The sequence below is a fragment of the Oncorhynchus kisutch genome, linkage group LG4, assembly GCF_002021735.2.
Source record: "Oncorhynchus kisutch isolate 150728-3 linkage group LG4, Okis_V2, whole genome shotgun sequence".
NCBI lineage: Eukaryota > Metazoa > Chordata > Actinopteri > Salmoniformes > Salmonidae > Oncorhynchus > Oncorhynchus kisutch.
In genome coordinates, this window is record NC_034177.2 from 27335003 (window position 1) to 27360029 (window position 25027).

Sequence of the window (25027 nt, forward strand, 5' to 3'; positions counted from 1 at the left end):
GGAAACACAGAAACAGTGAGTGGAGGGGGCCTGGATACAGAGGAAATGAGGTTGAGAGATACTGTGTGAGTGGTGGAGTCCTCTGACCTCCTTATTTAAGGCATAGCAGAGTGGGTAAGACGGGAGGGATGGGGGATGGGGTTAGGGGTGTAGGACCTAGGGGGGTGAGGGAGAGGGCAACAGTTGCATTAGGGGAAGAGGGGGCAGGGAGGAACAGGTTATGGTGTAATTGTAGTGTTTCTGGAGACAGTTGTCTGGAGAAGGGAAAAGCCTTGGAAGGGGGAAGAGGAAGGCTGGAATATAAGGCCTTGGGGAGGTCAGGGGTACAAATGAGCAAAACAATACCATCTGTACTAAAACAACAATTTCAAACCAAATAGCGTGCTTTATTCAATGTTATACAGTTGACACAGTACAGTACCAGGATAACAACATAACACAAGTCCAAATTCTGACATAATAATACGAGACGTTATTATTCAGACACACTTGAAGCCCATTCATTTAACAACCTGTAACTAAAAATAAAGTCCCTGAATTAGCCTGTCTGTGTGAGTGTCTGTTACTGAACAACCATAAAATTACCTTGTAATAGGAGCTGTGTCATTACGTTGGGAGAACAGTAGCTGAGGAAACGCTCAGTGATCCTCTCCCCTCTTAGCTCAGGTTTAAGAAGCAGCTAAGCTGACATGTTCCTGAAACATAGATCTTTCATCTTGCATGTCAGATACTGTGATAGTTATTGGTATAACGACGGTACATCAGAGTGAGACAAATCTTTCTCCTCAGATTAGCTGGAACTTATCCAGAGAAGTGCAGTCCGCACAACAGGGAGGTGAAATGCAACTTTAACTCTACCAATGAACAGCACACCAACCCGAATCACTGCAGGAGATGTGGAGCAATGGCACAAATATCTGAGCAGTGTGTGGATTCTTCCTCTCTTTCCCTCTCAAGTCAATGCCAATAACGAGTGATACAGAGTTCAGGGTGTGGAATCATGACTGTGCTGCTCATTCTCCTCTTCTCACTCCTGGAATGCTTTCCTTTTCTTTCTTCATCCTGGTGATGATGTTGACAAATGTTCAGTACAGGAACACCCACACAGCCATGTGCTGAGGTAAGCAGGTTAACACTGCCAACACACCTCTCATAGAGGTAGGAAGACACAGTCAGGGGTCTGAGTCTAGGTGATTCGGGTCACACGCAGGTCCAGGAACAGATGGAGGTGTAATGAGAGTGCTGTGTGTAGATTGGGAGTGTGAAATCTGACGCAGGTCCAAAAACAGCAGGTAGCAGGTACTGTCGGGCCATTCCAAACACATGGGCAGTCCAGAGGCCAAGTACTGGGAAGAGAAAACAAGGGAGGGAACTGGGCAACATGTTCAGAGTGGTGCACATGTGTCACAATTGTTAGCGTCTCCTCTATTATTCCTTGTCATCGCTTCATGATGTTGCCGAGACGTACTTTCTTTTCCTGCTCAAACTGCCGGTGGTCAACTCTCTGCAGGAAATTCTTTCTCTCCACATACCTAAAGCCCAACAAACACAGAAAATAGAATTACTAACACACATAAACATCCAGCAGGAGATATTACAAAGCAGGCACGCAAACACACTGCTCCTATAAACAGCTGTTCTGGGACAAGCATGTTACGCAAGGTCCTGGCTCATTGTTATAGTGAACACCTGATAGCATGTTAGCACTAAGTGCGCACACAAAAGTAAATTAGTTGATTAACAACTCTCTGGCTTATGACAAGCATCTTCGTCACACAAATGCAAATTTAGTTATCAATACCTCAACTATTCAAGTGTCAACTACAACAGTGTGATGAAGATGAGTGTAATGAATCCCTAGGTGGTAAGAGAGAGGGGCTGTAGGTTTCCCCAATGGCTGTTTAACTCTTCTTACCCAGCAGGAGCTAGGAAAGTAGCTCTTCCCATATTCTCTCTCTAAGCACTGCCTCTGCCTAGCACACTAGGATCCATATCTCAACACACAAGGGACAGTTTGAATGAAATACACCACTGTACCCACAGTTATCCTCTAAACCCAAACCCGTTCCCAGAGATAGGAAGAAGCTGGCTCACACCCACCACTGGTTGTTCACTGGCCCTAGATCAGAGAGAGGGAGGCATCATCACTGGCCCCCCAGTCTGTGTGTGACCCCGTGGGAGAGCCGGCCCAGGGCGTATCCCGACTATGGGGCTGTCTGGAGCTCCAAGAACATTCTGCGGCCTCCCAGCGTGGCCCAGTGGACCGCCTACTGCAGTCTCTTGCTCAGGCCCCTGGCCTCCGAACCCTATAGACTGACTCCCTCCACACAACCACATCCCACCCAAAGAGATGGAAAAACACGGGAGAAATTGAGGTACTCGGAGAAAGCAGCAATTTAGCTGTCGGACGGGTTGTATTTTTGAACCTTCTAAACTACGGTCTTTACTTCATCTCACCACTGTCTAGAGAGGCTTAATATAGAGTGAGACGGTCTCCTCTCTCATATCTTATACTGTAACACAGACACAGTGGTGGGTAGTGTGACATCTCTGCCTGCATGGTTATGAGCCTCCTCTACTCTCAGCAGGCAGTGACGGAGTTAATCATCCCAATGTTACTAGGGCTGCTCTTAGCAACGGGCAATGATGTCATGCTAGATTAGCATCCCCAGGGGAGTATGAACCCCCCAAGTGCCTAGCTCTAGTGTAGACAAAAACATGGGATTGGAGAAATTAGAGAGCTAGCCCCCACCTCACACTGAGGGGCGCTGGGTAGCCATGGAGACAGTTGCAGGCTGGGTAATTATAATGACTGTGTAATTATGATACCCCCAAGACATGCTAACCTCCCCTGCTATTGGTAATGGTGAGAGGTTAGCATGTCTTGGAAGTATGATCTTTGACCCTCTGTAACTTTCTCACCATCATTATTAACAATTCATTCATAATTATCCGTAACCATGGTAGCATCCACATTAAATTAATGTAGAAGTGTTTAGGAACATATAATATTCTTATTTATAATATAAAGTGAAAAGACCATTCATTTTTATTGGGCATAAAATAATCTGAAACAACCAAAATGAGCTGCAAATGCATCCATCAAGTTTGTAGTGTGACAAACTTAATGTAATCTTTGCGTGCTAAGAATATGGGACAAAATACTAAACTTGACTACTTTATTTATAAAAATCTTTAATAATTTTGACCCCTAGCTTTTCAAAAAAGTATTACTTGTTAAAATAAATCTCTTTCTCTGAACAATTGTATTAGTATAAAATAATATACACTGAGTGTACAAAACATTAGGAACACCTTCCTAATATTGAGTTGCACCTCCTTTTGCCCTCAGAACAGCTTCAATTCGTCAGTTATGGACTCTAAAAGGTGTCAAAAGCGTTCTACAGGTATGCTGGCCCATGCTGACGCCAATGCTTCCCACAGTTGTGTTAAGATGGCTGGATGTCCTTTGAGTGGTGGACCATTCTTGATACAAACGGGAAACTAATGTGAGTGAAAAACACAGCAGCGCTGAAGTTCAGCAGCGCTGAAGTTCTTGACACACTCAAACCAGTGTGCCTTAAGGCACTTAAATGTTTTGTATCGCCCATTCACCTTCTGAATGGCACACGTACACAATCCATGTCTCAATTGTCTCAAGGCTTAAACATCCTTCTATAACCTGTCTCCTCCCCTTCATCTACACCAATTGAAGTGGATTTAACAGGAGACATCAATAAGGGATCACAGCTTTCACCTGGTCAGTCTATGTCATGTTCCGAATGTTTTCTACACTCAGTGTAACTTCCCTTTTTTTTTTTTGCAAACAATATAGCTCTGTATTTGAATTATTTATTTTATTACAATCATTATTGCTCATCTTTATCAACAATGTCAATCATTTCAGACCCCACTGTATATCACCTGACACCTCACAGTCACCACTCAGCAAAATATGGAGACCCTGTTGATGATGTCATGACTTCACCGTTGGCCTATCTGACAGAATTCGGTCATCTGATTCTGCGCCCATTTTTTCCACCCAATCTACATATTACCACTTTGTTATAATTTGGTATCTTTCATTTCTCCGTCATATGTTCTGCACAAAGTAGGTCACCTTCCTATGGGGGAACACTTGAACTTGGCCTAAATGTGTCATACGCCTCAAGGTGACTTCAGTTTACAGTGGTAGATGAGACAGACATATAGCGTGTTGAGTAGTTGTTGTCTACACACATGACTTTTGAGTGCAACACTCCAGAGTTCCCCTCAGGTCTCACTGTCAGTAATGTCAGGCACTGACGTTGGGCCATTAAGCCTGGCTCGTAGTCAGCGTTCCAATTCATTCCAAAGGTGTTCGATGGAGTTATGGTCAGGGCTCTGTGCAGGCCAGTCACGTTCTTCCACACCGATCTCGACAAACCATTTCTGTATGGACCTCACTTTGTGCACGGGGGCATTGTCATGCTGAAACAGGAAAGGGCCTTCCCCAAATTGTTGCCACAAAATTGGAAGCACAGAATAGTCTAGAATGTCATTGCATTGGAACTAAGGGGCCTAGCACGAACCATGAAAAACACCCCCAGACCATTATTCATTCCATAACCACCTCTTCCACATACTTTTGGTCATGTTTTTATTAGTTTTTTCCCCCAATTTAACTAGGCAAGTCAGTTAAGAACAAATTCGTCTTTACAATGACAGCCTACCCAGGCCAAACCCGGACGACGCTGGGCCAATAGTGTGCCGCCCTATGGGACTCCTGAATAACAGCTGGATATTATATAGCCTGGATGGAGTGTATCCGTTCATATCCAAGGTGGGCAGTGAATATGTATCACTTTAGTGTACAGTAGGTGTCTGCCAATAGTCCTGTGGTTGGCTGCCCTGAAACTCTCACATGTACAGAAAACACTCCAAACACTCACTGCATACAAAAGGAACATAGGGCAAAAGCTTCTGTGTATGTGAGTGGTTTCAATAATGTGTCCAAAAAAAGATTTACAACCTGCTCTAGACTGTGTTTTGCCATCTCTGCTCATTAGCTTTCCTGTGACGCAGGAGGAGAAGGGACCAGCAGCTAGGCTGCACGGCTCATCAGTCAGACAAAGATGAGGATGGAGATAAGAGGGGGAGAGAAAGATGGAGGGGGGACTGTTAAATGACTCATCTGTTCAACAGTAACCTTTAGGAAAGAATAATGCTACCGCAGGTCCTCTGACAGCAGAGGGAAAATCCTGCCTGTGCTGGGAGAGGAAAGGGAGATGGACGCCAGTGGAAGCCATGGGTGTCAGGTGCTGCTGGTATTCTGAGCAGGCATGCAGACAGACTGCTTCATAGCTACAGGTCAGGCAGGGGATAAGGCTGGACTGATGCAGAGCTCAGTCACGAACAACCTGCCTATCATCACAAAGGACTTATATCATATCAGAGATGATATTTCTGTCTATCCAGAGTCCAACCTGCTGGTGACTACTGTAGATAGATAGAGGCCACTGGTATCAAAGATAGACATGTGCTGTTGCTCAGAATTAGTAGTAGGCTGGTGGGTAGAGAAAGAATACTTTTTAACTGATCTATCAGTTGCCCTGCCTCTCTGTGGTGGAGTGGTGTTGCAGAACACTATATGGCTTCGCTGGTACTATTAGAGAGAGACTCACCCTTCTTTGCCTCGGTTGTGGATGGCCAGCTCGTCCCCGATGCCCTCCTCATCCTTGAAGGCGTCCCAGTCCATCTTGGACTTCTCCAACGTGCTCATCTTCTGTTTCTTCCCCCCGAGCCGGTTCAGGATGCTGCCCATCCCTGCAGGCCTCTTCACACTGAGGAGGACACATATGGACATTACACACTGACAGAGAATACAGACACAGGGCTGATGAAGCTGGCAATTTTTGCAAGCCTCTTCTTCAGAAAATGGGAGAGAAAAGGGATATTTGGAATTTTCAAGGGAGAGAAATAAATGAAATCGCCACAAGCTCTAATGCTCACAATGAAGATAATGGAATAATGGGGCAAGGGAGTGAATGAGCAGAGAGAGATGAGAAAAAAAGGAATTGGGGCAGTAGGTAGGAAATAGGGATAGATTTCAGATTATAAAACCTAACAAAATAAAATTGCAGTTATTCTTCTAGCAGAGCATTTCAGCCCATCAGCTTGTTTCTTTGTGCAGCTGTTTGAACAAAGACATCAGTCCATTTTGAATCAGAAGAAAGTCATCCTGACACTGAGGTTTCGCTTGGCTGCAGTAATGAAATGTTAAACGATGTGTGCTTAGAAATAGCTGAAGACATTAGACTGGCTCTCCTCTCTCTCCACCATAAGGGAGCCTAGCAGGAGGAAGAGGGCCATCAGACCTTGGAGGGGGGGACTAGAGGGTGTCAAGGTTCCAAGAATTAGCACTTTCACACTCAGGTGAGTCATAGTGCAGGTTCCTTCAAGAGGAACAGACTCAAAATGTTTCACTATTGCTTTCCTCTCTGTGTGTGCATCTGTGTGTGTGCGTCTGTGTGTGCATGTGTGTGTGTGTGTGTGTGTGTGTGTCAGTAGACAGTAAAGACAGGGTGTGTTTAACAAGGGCGTCTCCTTTCTCAGGGCTTTTGTGGATCACCAGGAAAGGGAAGTGACACTGAAACGAAGGTCAAGAAAAGATGACATGGAAGCATACACCCTTCCACACACACCCACACACACACACACCCACACACCCACACACACCCACACACCCACACACACACACACACACACACACACACACACACACACACACACACACACGAACAGCCTCCCGCTCTGAACATGTTGATAACAACCCTGTTAATATAGAGTTCCAGCTCATTGGAAGTGTGTTGCAACAAGCTGCTCGTAATGTAATCGGCCGTAACAGGCTGCTATAAAATGACAAGGCAACGTGAGGATAAACACACTGGAAAACACATACTAATCAATCCAGCTGGAGGTAGGGCCAACGACAAGCCTGAATCACTAACACACACTCCAATATTGTCAGTCATACAGTGTTACTATAGTATATTGCTATTCAAAGGGTGGTGGTGAATTTACAGGTACAGTGATAAGGAGGAATGAGAGGAAAAAGAGACATTTCTCTAATCCACACACAGGCAGATACTTTTCTCTCTTTCCATAAAAAGGGTAAGGATTATTTGAAGAGAAGCAAGGCTAAAGTCTGCCTGACAGAATGCATTTGCCATCTGTGTCGGCGCTGTCAGCATCGTTCAGAGAGAGGAGGACGGCGTGCAACAGAAACGCGAGGGGGAATTGGACTTTTCTTCTACAATGTTTTGTTTGTCTGTCTTGCTGTGATTCCCTTCAGGAACAGATCCATTTCCTCCAGAATAGCAGAACGCCACACATACACGTCTTATCCTACCAACATGCAACACACCCAAACTCCCCTCCAGAATACACACTCCCTTAGTAATGTACTCACACACACATATTGCCACACACAGACACACACCTGCTGACTGAACATGTCACATAAGCCCATGATTACAGACATCTTTCTGCCAGCTGCGTCCACTGAGCACTGTTCCCACAGCAGCCTAACATTGGCCAGACTAAACATCCAAACAGCCTAGTAGCCTACACATGCATGCAGCCATGCACATGTACGTAGACACACATAAGTGCATGCATGCACATGCGCTCACACACATACAGATGTAGGATCTTCATTTGACCTATATTGTCACAGCAAAACAATCATGCAGCAACAGGATTAATCTGCAATGTTGCTTGATAGGTAGTTAGGCTATTAGCTGGCCAATAGTAAGCTATATGAAAAGTGCAATACTGTTGATTTAACTGTGTGTTAGTGTGGGTTTTCCTGCAGGAAAATTCGCAGCAACAAAAGGGTGATCAAATTAAGATCCTACATTTGTACCTGGCACACATGGACGGAAGCACGCACACCTACACATGCACACATCGTTCTATACGTACAAAAACAATAATATCCATTTAGAATACAGTGTACGTTGAGGAAAATGACATCGAGTTGAACAAAACAAACAGCTAAATGAATTAAGGTCACAGATCTAATATTGTTTTTCTTTCTGCTCCGATCCAATCATGGCACAGCACCCAAGACAGGCACTGCCAGTGTCCCAATAACTGCACTGCATCATTGGCCTCTGCTAAACACTGGGCTGCTGCTGCCCAGTCATGTGCAAGCAGCCAGCCTCAATGCAGCAAATTGAGCCTCAGCCTCTACAGCAGACTGCTAAAGCACATAGAGGTCAGATACACTACACTTCTCCAGTGTTGAGATTTCAACATCTGTGTGATTGTGTCAAGGCTTGTGAGCCTCATTTGGGATGGAGAGAGTTATGAAGAAGGATGGAGAGTGAAGGGAAGGAGGGAGAAAGGCAGAGGGATACAGAGCAGTGAAGCAGTTCCTTAGTGAAGAGGCAGGGTAAACCGTGCAGCAATAGGTATACCTGCTCACAAACACACACGACTGTAATCCAGGCTCCAAACTGCTGTGACAGGGGATAAATAGACAATCAGGGCTCAACTGATAGTCATTCCAGCCTGTCCCCGTCCCTATGTGGTGGGCTGGGGAGGGTCTGGGCAGTGTGCCAGGCTGCAGCACTTAGCTCTCTATGAGCCTGGAGAGAATGTTAAATGCATGGACAAGGTTACAGCACAGCCCTCCAGCAGAGAGACAACCCATTGCCCAGGCTGCACGACCTCTTCTAGGAACATACACACACACACACACACACACACACACACACACACACACACACACACACACACACACACACACACACACACACACACACACACACACACACACACACACACACACACACACACACACACACACACACACACACACACACACACACACACACACACACAGCTCTGCAACCTTAGTGGAGGAAGGAGGAGAAGAGAAAAAAGGTGAAGTGAGGAGCGGGGTGCTAAGAGCCCCTGCTAACAGACAGGACTGTCATGGCCATCTCACTGAAGACCTCTCTGTCAGGAAACAGCTGTCATAAAGGCTCCTAACAACAAACTCGCTCTCTATTCTTCTACTGTTGCCTCAAAAGGAAATACATTCCTCCCCTCGGCCTCCCCACCACATTCCATTGTGCTGCACAAGGAATGTGTCCCCTTCTCAGGGAGGGCTGCCAGAGTGGGACTGACCCCAAGCTTTACCCATAATAACAAATAAATGGACCACTAAGATGGATTCTTGATGTACTGTCAACAATGGGTGCTGATAGTTAGTTAGTCGAACGGCTGCTATGCTCTGTTACACTACAGACCAGGGAAAATCCTTTTCTCTGTGGACCTCAACCTTCCCTTCTCTGTCCCCTGTTCGTGCCCAGTCTCTGTTCCGTCTGTCTTATATGTACTGTGAGGTCTGTCTGAGCAACGGGAAAGGGGGATGCTTGGCTGACCAAGATATATCAGGGTATAAACATGGAGGAATTTCACTTTAAATCGGCAACATTATACTCCATTTGGTTGGACTTTGTGTGCGCATGCGTTGGCTACATGGAGAAGCATGGCTAGAGTCCAACCAAATGGAATATGGATAAAGTTCGGAATGACACAATTTAATGTGTACAACATCCAAAACCTGTATGACTATACTGAGAGCCGTTCTAAAAGGACGTACAGAGCCTTCACAAAGTATTCACACCACTTGTCTTGTGTTACAGCTTGAATTAAAAAATGTATTGCATTGAGATTTGTTTGTGTGACTGTGTCACTGGCCTACACACAATATCGCATGATATCAAAGTGGAATTATGTGAATTTTTTACAAATGAATTAAACATTCAGATCTGAAATGTCTTGAGTCAATAAGTATTCAACTCCTTTGTTTAACAAGTCACATGATAATCAAATCAAATCAAATGTATTTATATAGCCCTTCGTACATCAGCTGATATCTCAAAGTGCTGTACAGAAACCCAGCCTAAAACCCCAAACAGCAAGCAATGCAGGTGGAGAAGCACGTGGATAAGTTGCATGGACTCCCTCTGTGTGCAATAATAGTGTTTAACATGATTTTTGAATGACTACCTCATCTCTGTACCCCACATACAATTATCTGTAAAGTCCCTCAGTCGAGCAGTGAATTTCAAACACGGATTCAACCACAAAGACCAGGGAGGTTTTCTAATGGCTCGCAAAAAAGACAACTTATTGGTAGATGGGTCAAATAAAATAAAAAGCAGACATTGAATATCCCTTTGGGCATGGTGAAGTTATTAAACCCAATTTTGGCTGATGTATCAATATAACCAGTCACTACAAAGATAAAGGTGTCCTTCCTAACTCAATTGTCAAATAGGAAGAAAACTGTTCAGGGTTTTCACCATGGGGCTAATAGTGACTTTAAAACAGTTCCAGTTTAATGGTTGTGGTAGGAGAAAACTGCTCAGAGTTATCACCATGGGGCTAATAGTGACTTTAAAACAGTTCCAGTTTAATGGTTGTGGTAGGAGAAAACTGCTCAGAGTTTTCACCATGGGGCTAATAGTGACTTTAAAACAGTTCCAGTTTAATGGTTGTGGTAGGAGAAAACTGCTCAGAGTTATCACCATGGGGCTAATAGTGACTTTAAAACAGTTCCAGTTTAATGGTTGTGGTAGGAGAAAACTGCTCAGAGTTATCACCATGGGGCTAATAGTGACTTTAAAACAGTTCCAGAGTTTAATGGTTGTGGTAGGAGAAAACTGCTCAGAGTTTTCACCATGGGGCTAATAGTGACTTTAAGACAGTTCCAGAGTTTAATGGTTGTGGTAGGAGAAAACTGCTCAGAGTTTTCACCATGGGGCTAATAGTGACTTTAAAACAGTTCCAGTTTAATGGTTGTGGTAGGAGAAAACTGCTCAGAGTTATCACCATGGGGCTAATAGTGACTTTAAAACAGTTCCAGTTTAATGGTTGTGGTAGGAGAAAACTGCTCAGAGTTATCACCATGGGGCTAATAGTGACTTTAAAACAGTTCCAGTTTAATGGTTGTGGTAGGAGAAAACTGCTCAGAGTTATCACCATGGGGCTAATAGTGACTTTAAAACAGTTCCAGTTTAATGGTTGTGGTAGGAGAAAACTGCTCAGAGTTTTCACCATGGGGCTAATAGTGACTTTAAAACAGTTCCAGTTTAATGGTTGTGGTAGGAGAAAACTGCTCAGAGTTTTCACCATGGGGCTAATAGTGACTTTAAAACAGTTCCAGTTTAATGGTTGTGGTAGGAGAAAACTGCTCAGAGTTTTCACCATGGGGCTAATAGTGACTTTAAAACAGTTCCAGTTTAATGGTTGTGGTAGGAGAAAACTGCTCAGAGTTATCACCATGGGGCTAATAGTGACTTTAAAACAGTTCCAGTTTAATGGTTGTGGTAGGAGAAAACTGCTCAGAGTTATCACCATGGGGCTAATAGTGACTTTAAAACAGTTCCAGAGTTTAATGGTTGTGGTAGGAGAAAACTGCTCAGAGTTTTCACCATGGGGCTAATAGTGACTTTAAGACAGTTCCAGAGTTTAATGGTTGTGGTAGGAGAAAACTGCTCAGAGTTTTCACCATGGGGCTAATAGTGACTTTAAAACAGTTCCAGTTTAATGGTTGTGGTAGGAGAAAACTGCTCAGAGTTATCACCATGGGGCTAATAGTGACTTTAAAACAGTTCCAGTTTAATGGTTGTGGTAGGAGAAAACTGCTCAGAGTTATCACCATGGGGCTAATAGTGACTTTAAAACAGTTCCAGAGTTTAATGGTTGTGGTAGGAGAAAACTGCTCAGAGTTATCACCATGGGGCTAATAGTGACTTTAAAACAGTTCCAGAGTTTAATGGTTGTGGTAGGAGAAAACTGCTCAGAGTTATCACCATGGGGCTAATAGTGACTTTAAAACAGTTCCAGAGTTTAATGGTTGTGGTAGGAGAAAACTGCTCAGAGTTATCACCATGGGGCTAATAGTGACTTTAAAACAGTTCCAGAGTTTAATGGTTGTGGTAGGAGAAAACTGCTCAGAGTTTTCACCATGGGGCTAATAGTGACTTTAAGACAGTTCCAGAGTTTAATGGTTGTGGTAGGAGAAAACTGCTCAGAGTTTTCACCATGGGGCTAATAGTGACTTTAAAACAGTTCCAGTTTAATAGTTGTGGTAGGAGAAAACTGAGGATGGAGCAACAAAATGTACACATGACCAAAAGTATTATGTGAACACCTGCTAGTCAAACATCTTATTTGAAAATCATGGGCATTAATATGGAGTCGGGCCCCCCTTTGCTGCTATAACAGCCTCCACTTTTCTGGGAAGGCTTTCCACTAGATGTTAGAACATTACTGCAGGAACTTGCTTCTATTCAGCCACAATAGCATTTTTGAGTTCGGGCACGGATGTTCGGCGATTAGGCTCGCAGTCGTTGTTTCAATTCATCCCAAGGTGTCCGATAGGGTTAATGTCAGGGCTCTGTGCAGGCCAGTCAAGTTCTTCCACACTGAACACGGCAAGTCATTTCCATCTGGACCTTGCTTTGTGCAAGGGGGAATTGCCATGATAAAACAGGAAAGTGCCTTCCCCAAACTGTTACCACAAAGCACATAGAATGTCATTGTATGCTGTAGCATTAAGATTTTCCTTCACTGGAACTAAGGGGCCTAGCTGGAACCATGAAAAACAGCCTCAGACCATTATTCCTCCTCCACCAACTTTACAGTTGGCACTATGCATTGGGGCAGGTAACGTTCTCCTGGCATCCGTCAAACCCAGATTAGTCCGAGGGACTGCCAGATGGTGAAGCGTGATTCATCACTCCAGAGAACGTGTTTCCACTGCTCCAGAGCCCAATGGTGGCAAGCTTTAACCTACTCTAGCCGACGCTTGGCATTGCGCATGGTGATCTTAGGCTTGTGTGCGGCTGCTCGGCCATGGAAACCCGTTTCATGAAGCTCCTGATGAACAGTTCTTGTGCTGAAGTTGCTTCCAGAGGCAGTTTGGAACTCGGTAGTGAGTATTGCAACCGAGGACAGATGATTTTTATGCACTACGCGCTTCAGCACTGTTGTTGGTCCTCGACGTTTCTACTTCACAATAACAGCACTTACAGTTGACAGGGGCAGCTCTAGCAGGGCAGAAATTTGACAAACTGACTGGAAAGGGGGCATCCTATGACGATGTTGCGTTGAAAGTCACTGAGCTCTTCAGAAAGGCCATTCTACTGCCCATGTTTGTCTACGGAGATTGCATGACTGTGTGCTCGATTTTATATACCAGTCAGCAATGGGTGTGGCTGAAATAGCCGAATCCACTAATTTGAAGTGATATCCACATACTTTTGTATATATAGTGTAGTTACTCCACAATCCTAACCTAAATGACAGAGTGAAAAGAAGGAAGCCTGTACAGAATAAAACTATGACAAAAGATGCACCCTGTTTGCAATTAAGGCACTAAAGTAAAACTGCCCAAAATGTGACAAATAATTCAACTTAATGTCCTAAATACAAAGCGTTATGTTTGGAGCAAATCCAGAGGAGCAAGTCAGAGGAAAGAGCAGTTCCGTTATGCATCACAATGGTCCAATATAATCCAATCATAATAAATGTATAACAAGAGCAAACCATTAGCTAGTGTCCAGTGATAGGCTATGCATTATGTGATTATGAATGTGTTTGGGCACCAGAGAGTGACAATAGAGTATGTTTAATCATATTTGCTAAAGGCTTTATGCAAATGCAGGCTTGACAGTTTGAAGAGACCTTTAAAAGGAGGCCAATTGGCTACCCATCCTGACTAAAATAAAACAAGTAAACAAGCCCATACAATCCAACTATCGAGCAAACAACAGCAATAGCAGTACCTCGAGCCCCACTCGGTCTTCCAACTGGCCTACAGTACAGTCCCTCTCTGTGGCGCAAGACTCGGGTGACTGAAGTGATGCCAAGATGGACTACGCCGCGTGTGTGTGCATTCTGGCATGCCCATCTGAACTTTCCTCAGAAGATTCCCTCTCTTCCTCCATCTTTCCCTCGCTCTCGCTCTCCACACCTCCTTTGCTCTCCTCATTTCTCTGTGATCTTCAAAGCCTGGTCGCGTAAGGAATGTGTTACCAGGGGGTTGGTGGGTATCTCCTGCCCTGCCCTCCCCAGCCCTGGGTGAGTCAGTGAGTGAATGACAGCTCTAGGTTAGGGTGGAAGGGCTGAGGAGATAAAAGCATTTTATACTGCTGCCACCAGTTCCTAACCTTGTACCAACCATCCTGATCTCTCAGCTTACATTATTTTTTGCTACACGGATAGTGAAACAGAATTTAAGCTTACGAGATCAGGACGGTTCGTACAAAGCTAAACTGTTCCCATGTTACCCTCTCATTACAAACATAGCAATGTGTAAAACTCAGACATAACCTATGGTGGAGAGGCAAATCTGATAGCCTTGCTGAAACATAACATCATGACTTGTCCTTCACTTAGGTGCGATGACACACACACAACCTGACCAGTCACACACCTGGTACACTGCCACAGGTCTCTCTCTGGGGTCGTTCCACCTCAAAAAGCACAAGAAACAGGATTTCGCCAACCATCATCTCAGATTGTTCTGAAATCGTTTCTGTAGTTACTAACAGATACAATTAGCATTCCTGAACTATATCATTTTTCAATAAAAAAAAACCAAAAACTTTTACCCCTTTTTCTCCCCAATTTCATGGTATCCAATTGGTAGTTACAGTCTTGTCCCAATGCTGCAACGCCCGTACGGACTCGGGAGAGGCGAAGGTAGAGAGCCGTGCGTCCTCCGAAACACTACCCGACCAAGCTGCACTGCTTCTTGACACAATGCCCGCATAACCCGAAAGCCAGGCACACCATTGTGTCAGAGGAAACACCGTACACCTGGCGACCGTGTCAGCGTGTATGCTCCTGGCCCGCCGCAGGAGTCGCTAGAGCGCGATGGGACAAGGACATCCCTGCCGGCCAAACCCTCCCCTAACCCGGACATCGCTAATTTGATCTCGGAGAAATTAAGCTAACTGATTGCACCCAAATTGGCCATTTTAATTTATAGAATTCAGATAATATTCAGTAAATATAGTGCCCAACATCCGATTTGGACCAAACGTCTTCCTAACAATCAGTAAGACATGAGGATAAAAAAAAATGTATGGTCAAAAGCCACCCATGGACCCCCACACCCCAATCCAATCCCACCCCAACAGCCAGTATATAGTATCAGTTCTCTATGTTTAACAAGTAGTATTTCCCCCATGATCAGATAAAGTGTCATTGAAGTCGCCATGCATTATTTACCATAAAGTACTGTGAAAGTACTATACAGCCACACTCTTTTATCCATTTTGCTGGTCTCTTGTATTTATACAGAACTACAAAAATACAAACACAACATGTAAAGTCTTGGTCCCATGTTTCATGAACTGAAATAAAAGATCCCAGAAATGTTCCATATGCACAAAAAGCTTATTTCTCTAAATTGCTGTGTACAAATTTGTTTACATCCATGTTAGTGAGCATTTCTCCTTTGCCAAGATAATCCATTCACCTGAATCATAGGTGGCTTGTTTCAGCTCGTTGTACCTAGTTATTGATACCATGACTTGTTTTGACTCATGTCACGTCTATGCTAATAAGGTAACAATTCACTAGCTAGCTAACCAACAACTGAAACAACAAGTGCTAATTGTGCAAAATTCCTTATGTTTTCAATAAAGAATAAATATATTTTACATGTTGTTAAAATCTTTTGATTCCAAGCCAACCCCGTTTGTTTTGCCCCAAAGATGTGAACGCATTGGTTTTGCTGCTAAACAAGCGACTTCAATTACACATTTAATAAAATAAATAAAAAATAAACATACCTAGATTTATTTATTTTACCTTTATTTAACTAGGCAAGTCAGTTAAGAACAAATTCTTATTTTCAATGACGGCCTAGGAACAGTGGGTTAACTGCCTGTTCAGGGGCAGAACGACAGCTCGGGGGTTTGAACTTGCAACCTTCCGGTTACTAGTCCAACTCTCTAACCACTAGGCTACCCTGCCGCCCCAGTATCAGTTCCTACATAGAGAACTGATACTGTATACTGATTGTTGGGATGGGATTGGCGTGGGTTGTGGGGGTCCGGGGGCAGCAATATTTCAGGAATGCCAATATTACCTGTTTCTAACTAGAGACACAATTTCAGAACTATCAGACGGTGGGTGTCATGGCTTGTTGAAATGACATGGAACGACTCTCTGGCACTCCGTGACACACACTGCCCCTTCGGTCCCCTAACAGGAGCAGCCATAGCGTACCTGCAGCAGTAGCTAGTTGATCTGCCTGGCTGTGTTGTGTTCTAAGTGAATACATAAGCAGCATGTTGGTTAATATTTGCTCTCCCCTGATGGGTTTCTCCACAGGTGCCTCGCTCCACACTTACACACACTCACCAGCCCTCTAGCTCGCTGCCACACAGGCTATTTATACATGACAGTATGCATCTCTCTCTCACACTCACAATATGTGAGTGCTTCCTCTTCAGATTTTTCTTTCCATTTTCATCCTCTATGCTCATGCGTCTCTCTCTCCCTCCTCCCTATGAGTCCCACTCAATATATTCCCTCTCAGTTTCTCTATCCCTCTTTCTCTTAAAATCCAGATGGTTTAAACAAACACGGGTAGAGTGCAAACTAGCCCAGAATTCTCCAGAAGACTAAAAACTATGTGATTCAGAAATACATCTCAGGCCAATTTAGTCTGAGGAAGTGACATAAAAGCAGAGACACAAAGAACACCAGAGGTTAGGCTGGGCTGCAGCTAAAAAGAGAAATTAACTTCCGAGCGGTGGGCCTCCGTGTGCTGCTGCGTCTCCTCTTTCACCAGGCACTAACACAGACTAGGCCTGAATCAGTGGGGGGGGGGGGGGGGGGGTTAGTCCTGACAGAGTAACAGAGTTTAAACTCCTCACTCATGATCCCTATGATGGGTAAAACATACGTGTTCCTCTGCTGTGGTTACCAGGGAGAATGTCAAACACACCGACTCAACAGGAAAGAGGGAGGTCAGGGGAAATGTGACTCGGGCTGTGGGTGTCTCAGGTGTGTGTGTAGACATTGTCTACCACACATTGGAAATGCACATTTGGGATTACAGGATTGCACATTGGTTTATGGATGCTCTGCGATACTACAGACACACTCATATTGACACAATCACTGACACGGCAACATCACTGCAACACGTCTCCTGTAAACTACATGGAGAATGCTTGTCATCTTTCTTATTCATACAACACTAAAACACTGGCTGCTTCTAACCCAGTGGTCAGCAACCTTTTTTGAGTCAACATCACTTTGAGTCAAAAAGCAAGCAGAGAACAACCGCTCAGATATTTTTTAAACGTGACTTAAAAAACATAAGCCAATGATATATTAACCAATTAAAAACAGTTCTGAAGAAATAAGGTTTGTGCAGTAAGCTATAGGGCCAAAACATTATTGTTAGACACATACTCATTCAAGGGTTTTTCTTAATTTTTTAAAACTATTTTCCACATTGTAGGATAAGAGTGAATACATCAAAACTATGAAATAACACATATGGAATCATGTAGTAACAAAACAAGTGTTAAACAAATCAAAATATCTTATATTGGAGATACTTCAGTTAGTCACCCTTTGCTTTGATGATAGCTTGCACACTCTTTTGACCGATAGTATACAGTTGAAGTCAGAAGTTTACATACACCGTAGGCAAATACATTTAAACTCCATTTTACACAATTCCTGACATTTAATCAGCTTTTAATCAGCTTTTATTTCTTTCATCACATTCCCAGTGGGTCAGAAGTTGACATACACTCAATTAGTATTTGGTAACATTGTCTTTAAATTGTTTAACTTGGGTCAAATATTTTGGGTAGCCTTCCACAAGCTTCCCACAATACGTTGGGTGAATTTTGGCCCATTCCTCCTGACAGAGCTGGTGTAACTGAGTCAGGTTTGTAGGCCTACTTGCTCACACACACTTTTTCAGTTCTGCCCACACATTTTCTATAGGATTGAGATCAGGGCTTAGTGATGGCCACTCTAATACCTTGACTTTGTTGTCCTTAAGCCATTTTGCCACAACTTTGGAAGTATGCTTGGGGTCATTGGCCATTTGGAAGACCCATTTGCGACCAAGCTTTAACTTCCTGACTGATGTCTTGAGATGTTGCTTCAATATATCCACATAATTTCCTCCCTCATGATGACATCTATTTTGTGAAGTGCACCAGTCCCTCCAGCAGCAAAGCACCCCCACAACATGATGCTGCCACCCCCGTGCTTCACGGTTGTGATGGTGTTCTCCGGCTTGCAAGCCTCCCCCTTTTTCCTCCAAATGTAACTAGGGTCATTATGGCCAAACAGTTCTATTTTTGTTTCATCAGACCAGAGGACATTTCTCCAAAAAGTACGATCTTAGTCCCCATGTGCAGTTGCAAACCGTAGTCTGGCTTTTTTAATGGGAGTTTTGCTTCCTTGCTGAGCGGCCTTTCAGTTTATGTCAACATAGGACTCGTTTTACTGTGGGTATAGACACTTTGCACCTGTTTCCTCCAGCATTTTCACAAGGTCCTTTGCTGTTGTTCTGGGATTGATTTGCACCAAAGTACGTTCATCTCTAGGAGACAGAACGCGTCTCCTTCCTGAGCGGTATGACGGCTGCGTGGTCCCATGGTGTTTATTCTTGCGTGCTATTGTTTGTACAGAGGAACATGGTACCTTCAGGCGTTTGGAAATTGCTCCCAAGGATGAACCAAACTTCTGGAGGTCCACATTTTTTCTCTGATGTCTTGGTCTATTTCTTTTGATTTTCCCATGATGTCAAGCAAGTAAAGAGGCACTGAGCTTGAAGGTAGATGTCGAAATGCATCCACAGGTACACCTCCAATTGACTCAAATTATGTCAATTAACCTATCAGAAGATTCTAAAGCCATGACATCATTTTCTGGAATTTTCCAAGCTGTTCAAAGGTACAGTCAACTTAGTGTATGTAAACTTCTGACCCACTGGAATTGTGATACAGTGAATTATAAGTGAAATAATCTGTCTGTAAACAATTGTTGGAAAAATGACTTGTGTCATGCAAAGTAGATGTCCTAACCGACTTGCCAAAACTATAGTTTGTTAACAATAAATTTGTGGAGTTGTTGAAAACAGTTTAATTGACTCCAACATAAGTGTATGTAAACTTCGACTTCAACTGTATATACATACACACACACACATAAATACATATACACATCTTTAAAAAAATATATAGTTTTCTTTATTTTTTTATTAGAATTTTACCCCTTTTTTCTCCCCAATTTCGTGGTATCCAATTGTTGTAGTAGCTACTATCTTGTATCTACTACTCCCGTACGGGCTCGGGAGAGACGAAGGTTGAAAGTCATGCGTCCTCCGATACACAACCCAACCAGCCGTACTGCTTCTTAACCCAGAAGCCAGCTGCACCTGGCAACCTTGGTTAGCGTGCACTGCGCCCGGCCCGCCACAGGAGTCGCTGGTGCGCGATGAGACAAGGACATCCCTACCGACCAAGCCCTCCCTAACCCAGACGATGCTAGGCCAATTGTGCGTCGCCCCACGGACCTCCCGGTCGTGGCCGGTTACGACAGAGCCTGGGCGCGAACCCAGGGACTCTGATGGCACAGCTGGCGCTGCAGTACAGCGCCCTTAACCACTGCTCCACCCGGGAGGCCCATAGTTTTCTTTATTACTTTCTCACTCTACCACCCCTCCCTTAATTGGAGTAAAGTAGTGAACAACAACGCTTAGGCTTCTGCTTCCAGCTTATACATACTAAATACATTTCACGGGCAGTCTATTTTACAATAGTTATATTTTGTTTGTTTTTACTCCTGTCCTTCCTCAAACATCTATTTCTTTCACAAAAGTTCTGAACCTATATTAGTTTTACAGACACAGTATGTTTTACATTAGTTATCTTGTTGTTATTAGTTGTTATTATTCCCAACCTTCAGCTCCATTCAACCCCTCCCATCTATCGCTTAACACCATCCATATTGGATTTCTATTTGTCATATATTTTTCAACTGTGCTGTGATGTTGACATTTCTATTCTCATAATTTCTAGATTGTAAACTAAAAACCACTACTGGGTGATCTTAAAAGTAATAGTCAATCGATCAATGATATAATAATGCTTTTAGCAAAAATGTACATTTTTAGTTTACAATCTAGAAATTATGAGAATAGAAATGTCAACATCACAGCACAGTTGAAAAATATATGACAAATAGAAATCCAATATGGATGGTGTTAAGCGATAGATGGGAGGGGTTGAATGGAGCTGAAGGTTGGGAATAATAACAACTAATAACAACAAGATAACTAATGTTATCATTAGAGTAAGCTCCACGTAAATGTTGTAATTCTTCAGCCATTCCTGGACCAGTGACCAAAAACAAGCTACATATGGACAGTACCAAAACAAATTATGTAATGATTCTGTCTCTTCGCAGCAAAATCTGCAGAGCTGGGAAGGCTGTATCCCCCTTATATACAGTGGCTTTCAAAAGTATTCAACCCCCTTGACATTTTTACTATTTTGTTTCCTTACAACCTGGGTTTGTATTTTTAGATTTACACAACATGCCAACCACTTTGAAGATGCAAAATATTTTTTTATTGTGAAACAAACAAGAAATAAGACAAAAACCTGAACGTGCATAACTATTTACCCCATCCAAGTCAATACTTTGTAGAGCCACATTTTGCAGCAATTACAGCTGCAAGTCTCTTGGGGTAGGTCTCTATAAGCTTGGCACATCTAGCCATTGGGACTTTTCCCCATTCTTCAAGGCATTTCCTTCCCATTCTTCAAGGCAAAACTGATCCAGCTCCTTCAAGATGGATGGGTTCCACTTGTGTACAGCAATCTTAAAGTCATACCACAGATTATCAATTGGATTGAGGTCTAGGCTTTGACTAGGCCATTCCAAGACATTTAAATATTTCCCCTTAAACCACTGGAGTGTTGCTTTAGCAGTATGCTTTGGTTCATTGTCCTGCTGGAAGGTGAACCTCCGTCCCAGTCTCTAATCTCTGGGAGACTGAAACAGGTTTCCCTCAATAATTTTCCTGTATTTAGCTCCATCCATCATTCCTTCAATTCTGACCAGTTTCCCAGTCCCTGCCAATGAAAAGCATACCCACAACATGATGCTGCCACCACCATGCTTCACTGTGGGGATGGAGTACCTTCTTTCATATGTTTGGGGAGTCTCCCACATGCCTTTTGGCGAACACCAAATGTGTTTGCTTATTTTTGTCTTTAAGCAATGGCTCACTCTTCCATAAAGCCCAGCTCTGTGTAGTGTACAGCTTAAAGAGGTCCTATGGACAGATACTCCAATCTCCGCTGTGGAGCTTTGCAGCTCCTTCAGGATTATCTTTGGTCTCTTTGTTGCCTCTCTGATTAATGCCCTCCTTGCCTGGTCTGTGTGTTTTGGTGGGCGACCCTAACTTGGCAGGTTTGTTATGGTGCCACATTCTTTCCATTTTTTAAAAGTGGATTTAATGGTGCTCCATGGGATGTTCAAAGTTTCTGATGTTCTTTTTATAACCCTACCCTGATCTGTACTTCTCCACAACTGTGTCCCTGACCTGTTTGAATAGCTCCTTGGTTTTCATGGTTTAGAGAGTTCCCTGGTCTTCAAAGTGCCACTTGCTTGGTGGTACCCCTTGTTTAGTGGTGTTGCAGACTCTGGGGCCTTTCAGAACAGGTGTATATATACTGAGATCATGTGAGAGATCATGTGACACTTAAATAAAGTCCACCTGTGTGCAATCAAAGTAATTATGTGACTTCTGAAGGTAATTGGTTGCACCAGATCTTATTTAGGGGCTTCATAGCAAAGGGGCTGAATACAAGTGCACGCACCACTTGTCTTTTTTTTCTCTTTTTTTAAACAAGTTATTTTTTAAATTTCCCTTCACCAATTTGGACTATTTTGTGTACAGTGCTGTGAAAAAGTATTTGCCCCCTTCCTGATTTCTTATTTTTTTGCCCATTTGTCACACTTAAATGTTTCAGATCATCAAACACATTTTAATATTACACAAAGATAACCCAAGTAAACACAAAATGCAGTTTTTAACTTTATTTATTAAGGGGAAAAAGCTATCCAAACCATCATGTACCCTATGTGAAAAAGTAATGTATTTAAATATATTTAAATTACAGGTTGTAATGCAACAAAATAGGACACCCCAAGGGGGGTTAATACTTGTGCAAGGCACTGTATAACATCATATTGGTTGCATGAATTTTGCATAATAATTTAAATAGAAAAAGTATATGTTTGGAATCCGGCGTTGTTTTGCGTATCAGTTCATAAACCATGTGTCATGGGATCAGTAAATAAAAAATCTCTTCCCAGCTATGTTGCAATCTATATTTCACAGCTGTCAATTGTTTTGTTGTTTTGTCCTAGATGGTATAATTTTTTATTTATCACAATTTTCTTTAACCAATTATGGTCTTTAATGCAGACAAGTTCCTTACTTTTCCCCCCTTCCACTTTCCTCTTCCGTTTTTGCGGTAATGCTGCAATTAGTTGCTTGGAATTTTGGGTAGAGCACTCATTTCCATATATTTTTTTTTGCTGTATACATGTGACATAACTCCACCAGCCCTATTTATGATATCATTTACAAAGACTATACATTTGTTAAACTTTTATTTTATTTGAAATCTATTAGTATATTTGAGTTTAACCACAATATTTGTAGTATTATTTATTCTTTTTTTTTGGGGGGGGGGGATTAAATTGAAATTGCAACCAACTTTCTATGGCTTGTTTTAAAAATAGCGATATTTGGGAGATAGTGCAAGGTTATAATCTGTATAAAGGGAAAAAGGCCATTCTTGAACATGGGGTGAGACATTATTATTAATTTGCTAGAGAAACAGTTCGGATTTAAGTATAACTTTTGTATGACTGAAGCCTTTAGTGAAAGGTCTAATGCTTCAATATTTAATCATGTCTGCCCTCCAAATTCATATTCATTATATAAATAGGCCCGTTTAATTTTGTCTGGCTTTTCATTCCAAATAAAATTGAATCTTTTTTTCTCATATAATTTAAATAACTAGGTGTAGGCAAGACCATAAGAAAATAGGTAAACTGGGATATGACAAAGAGTTAATCAGGGTCATTTTTCCACAGAGACAGATATTTTCCTTTCCATGGTAGCAAGATCTTATCTATTTTTTCTAAATTTTTATACAAATGTATTGGAGTGAGATCATCTATTTATTTCGGGATATGTATACCGAGTATGTCCACAAAACCATCAGACCATTTTATTGGTAAACTACACGGTAATGTAAAAGTAGAATTTTTCAATCATCCAATACGTAATATAGTACAGAGAGGTTAGAAAACAGATCTAGATCCTTGATGAGGCTGTGGAGGGATCCAAATTGTGGATTTAAAAGAAAGCATGAATCAGCAGCGTACAATAACACCTTTGTTTTGTCTAACCCCTTGATTTTATTGTCGGATCTGATTTTCATAGCTAACATTTCAATGGCCATAATAAATAGATATGCCGACAAAGGACAACCTTGTTTTAGTCCTCTTGACAGTTTTAAACTTTCTGAGAAGTAGCCATTATTTACAATTTTACACCTATGGTTACTATACATGACTTTAGCCCATTTTATAAGAGATTCTCCAAAATTGAAATGTTCCAGGCATTCATATATAAACTCCAGTTGTACTTTATCAAAAGCCTTTTCAAAGTCAGCTATGAATAGCAGCCCTGGTTTCCCAGATTTTTCAGTGTTCTGTTGTTTCCAGTACTTGTCTTACATTATCTCTAATGTATCGTCCATGTAAAAAAAAACTATAATGAATAATATCCAACAATAAATACCTTTTTAATTCTATGCACTATACATTTTGCTATAACTTTTGCATCACAACACTAAAGTGTAAGGGCATTCCATTTTTATATCTTTATATTTACCACTTGTATCCTGTTTCAGTAATAATGAAATCAGACCTTCTTGTCATCCAGCCCTGGAGTTTTGCTAGACGTAAAGGCTTTAATTGCATCAAGATAATGAGTCTTTCTGTACAGCTGTTAATTTTACATTATAAATAGAAACAAATCCATACAATTAACTTTGGTTAGAGGAGATGGAGGAGACTGAAATGAAACATGTGCTTAAAGTACTTTGCTTCCTCTTTCAAAATATAATTTAGTTAATCATGGGTGACTCCGTCATTTGTAACAAGTTTCAGTAAATTATTTAGTTTGCTTTATCAGGATAATAGATTACACTTAATATCTTTCTTGAATAAGTTCCTCCATTTATTTAGTTTTTTCCTTATTCTGATCCTCTATGGTACAGTTTTTATTGCTATCGATCTGTTCTGTTAGACCTTCCATTTCCTTTGTAAATATTGACTCTTTTGACCGAAATTGCTTTAGTTATAGAGCTGAGTACTGAATTGCATGGCCTCTAAAGGCACATTTAAAAGTGTCCCATACAATAAGGGGATCTGCTGTACCTATGTTGTCAGAAAAACACAGTTATAAATTCCTCTGTCCTAGTTAAAAACAAGTTATCATCCAAAAGGCTTTGATTAAATGTAAAAATATCCTCGCCATGTGGAATGTCAGTAAGAGTAATGTATATGCCAATTATCTGATAGTCCGACCGCATTCTGTCCCCCATCAACACTTTTTAAACTTTAGGTGCCAACAAGAATGACATAAGAAAGTAGTCGAGATGACTAGCTTGATTGAGCCTCCGCCATGTATATCTCACTAGGTCAGGATATCTAAGGCTCCATACATCCACTAGTTCCAATATATCCATGACATTAGTGATTTCCTTAAGAGCATGAGGTAAATAGTTTGTAGTGTGATTTCGTTTACAGTCCATTGAGGTATTTAAAACAGTATTATAATCTTCCACCATAATAATTGTCTTGTATTGCTTGTAAGGGT

The 25027-nt window shown here is 42.2% G+C and overlaps 1 protein-coding gene across 2 annotated transcripts in view; it reads right to left on the bottom strand.

The window, feature by feature from the left end:
- Positions 1-349: 349 nt before the first annotated feature.
- cfdp1 (craniofacial development protein 1) overlaps positions 350-25027 on the bottom strand; it is a 69175-nt gene continuing 44497 nt past the window's right edge. For both annotated transcript variants that reach the window (XM_020480682.2, XM_020480681.2), the window contains 2 exons: positions 5664-5822; positions 350-1532 (listed from right to left, as the gene is read on the bottom strand). In XM_020480682.2, coding sequence (XP_020336271.1) covers positions 1439-1532; positions 5664-5822 — 253 coding nt within the window. In that variant the 3' untranslated portion in view covers positions 350-1438. The remainder of the gene's footprint in view (positions 1533-5663; positions 5823-25027) is intronic.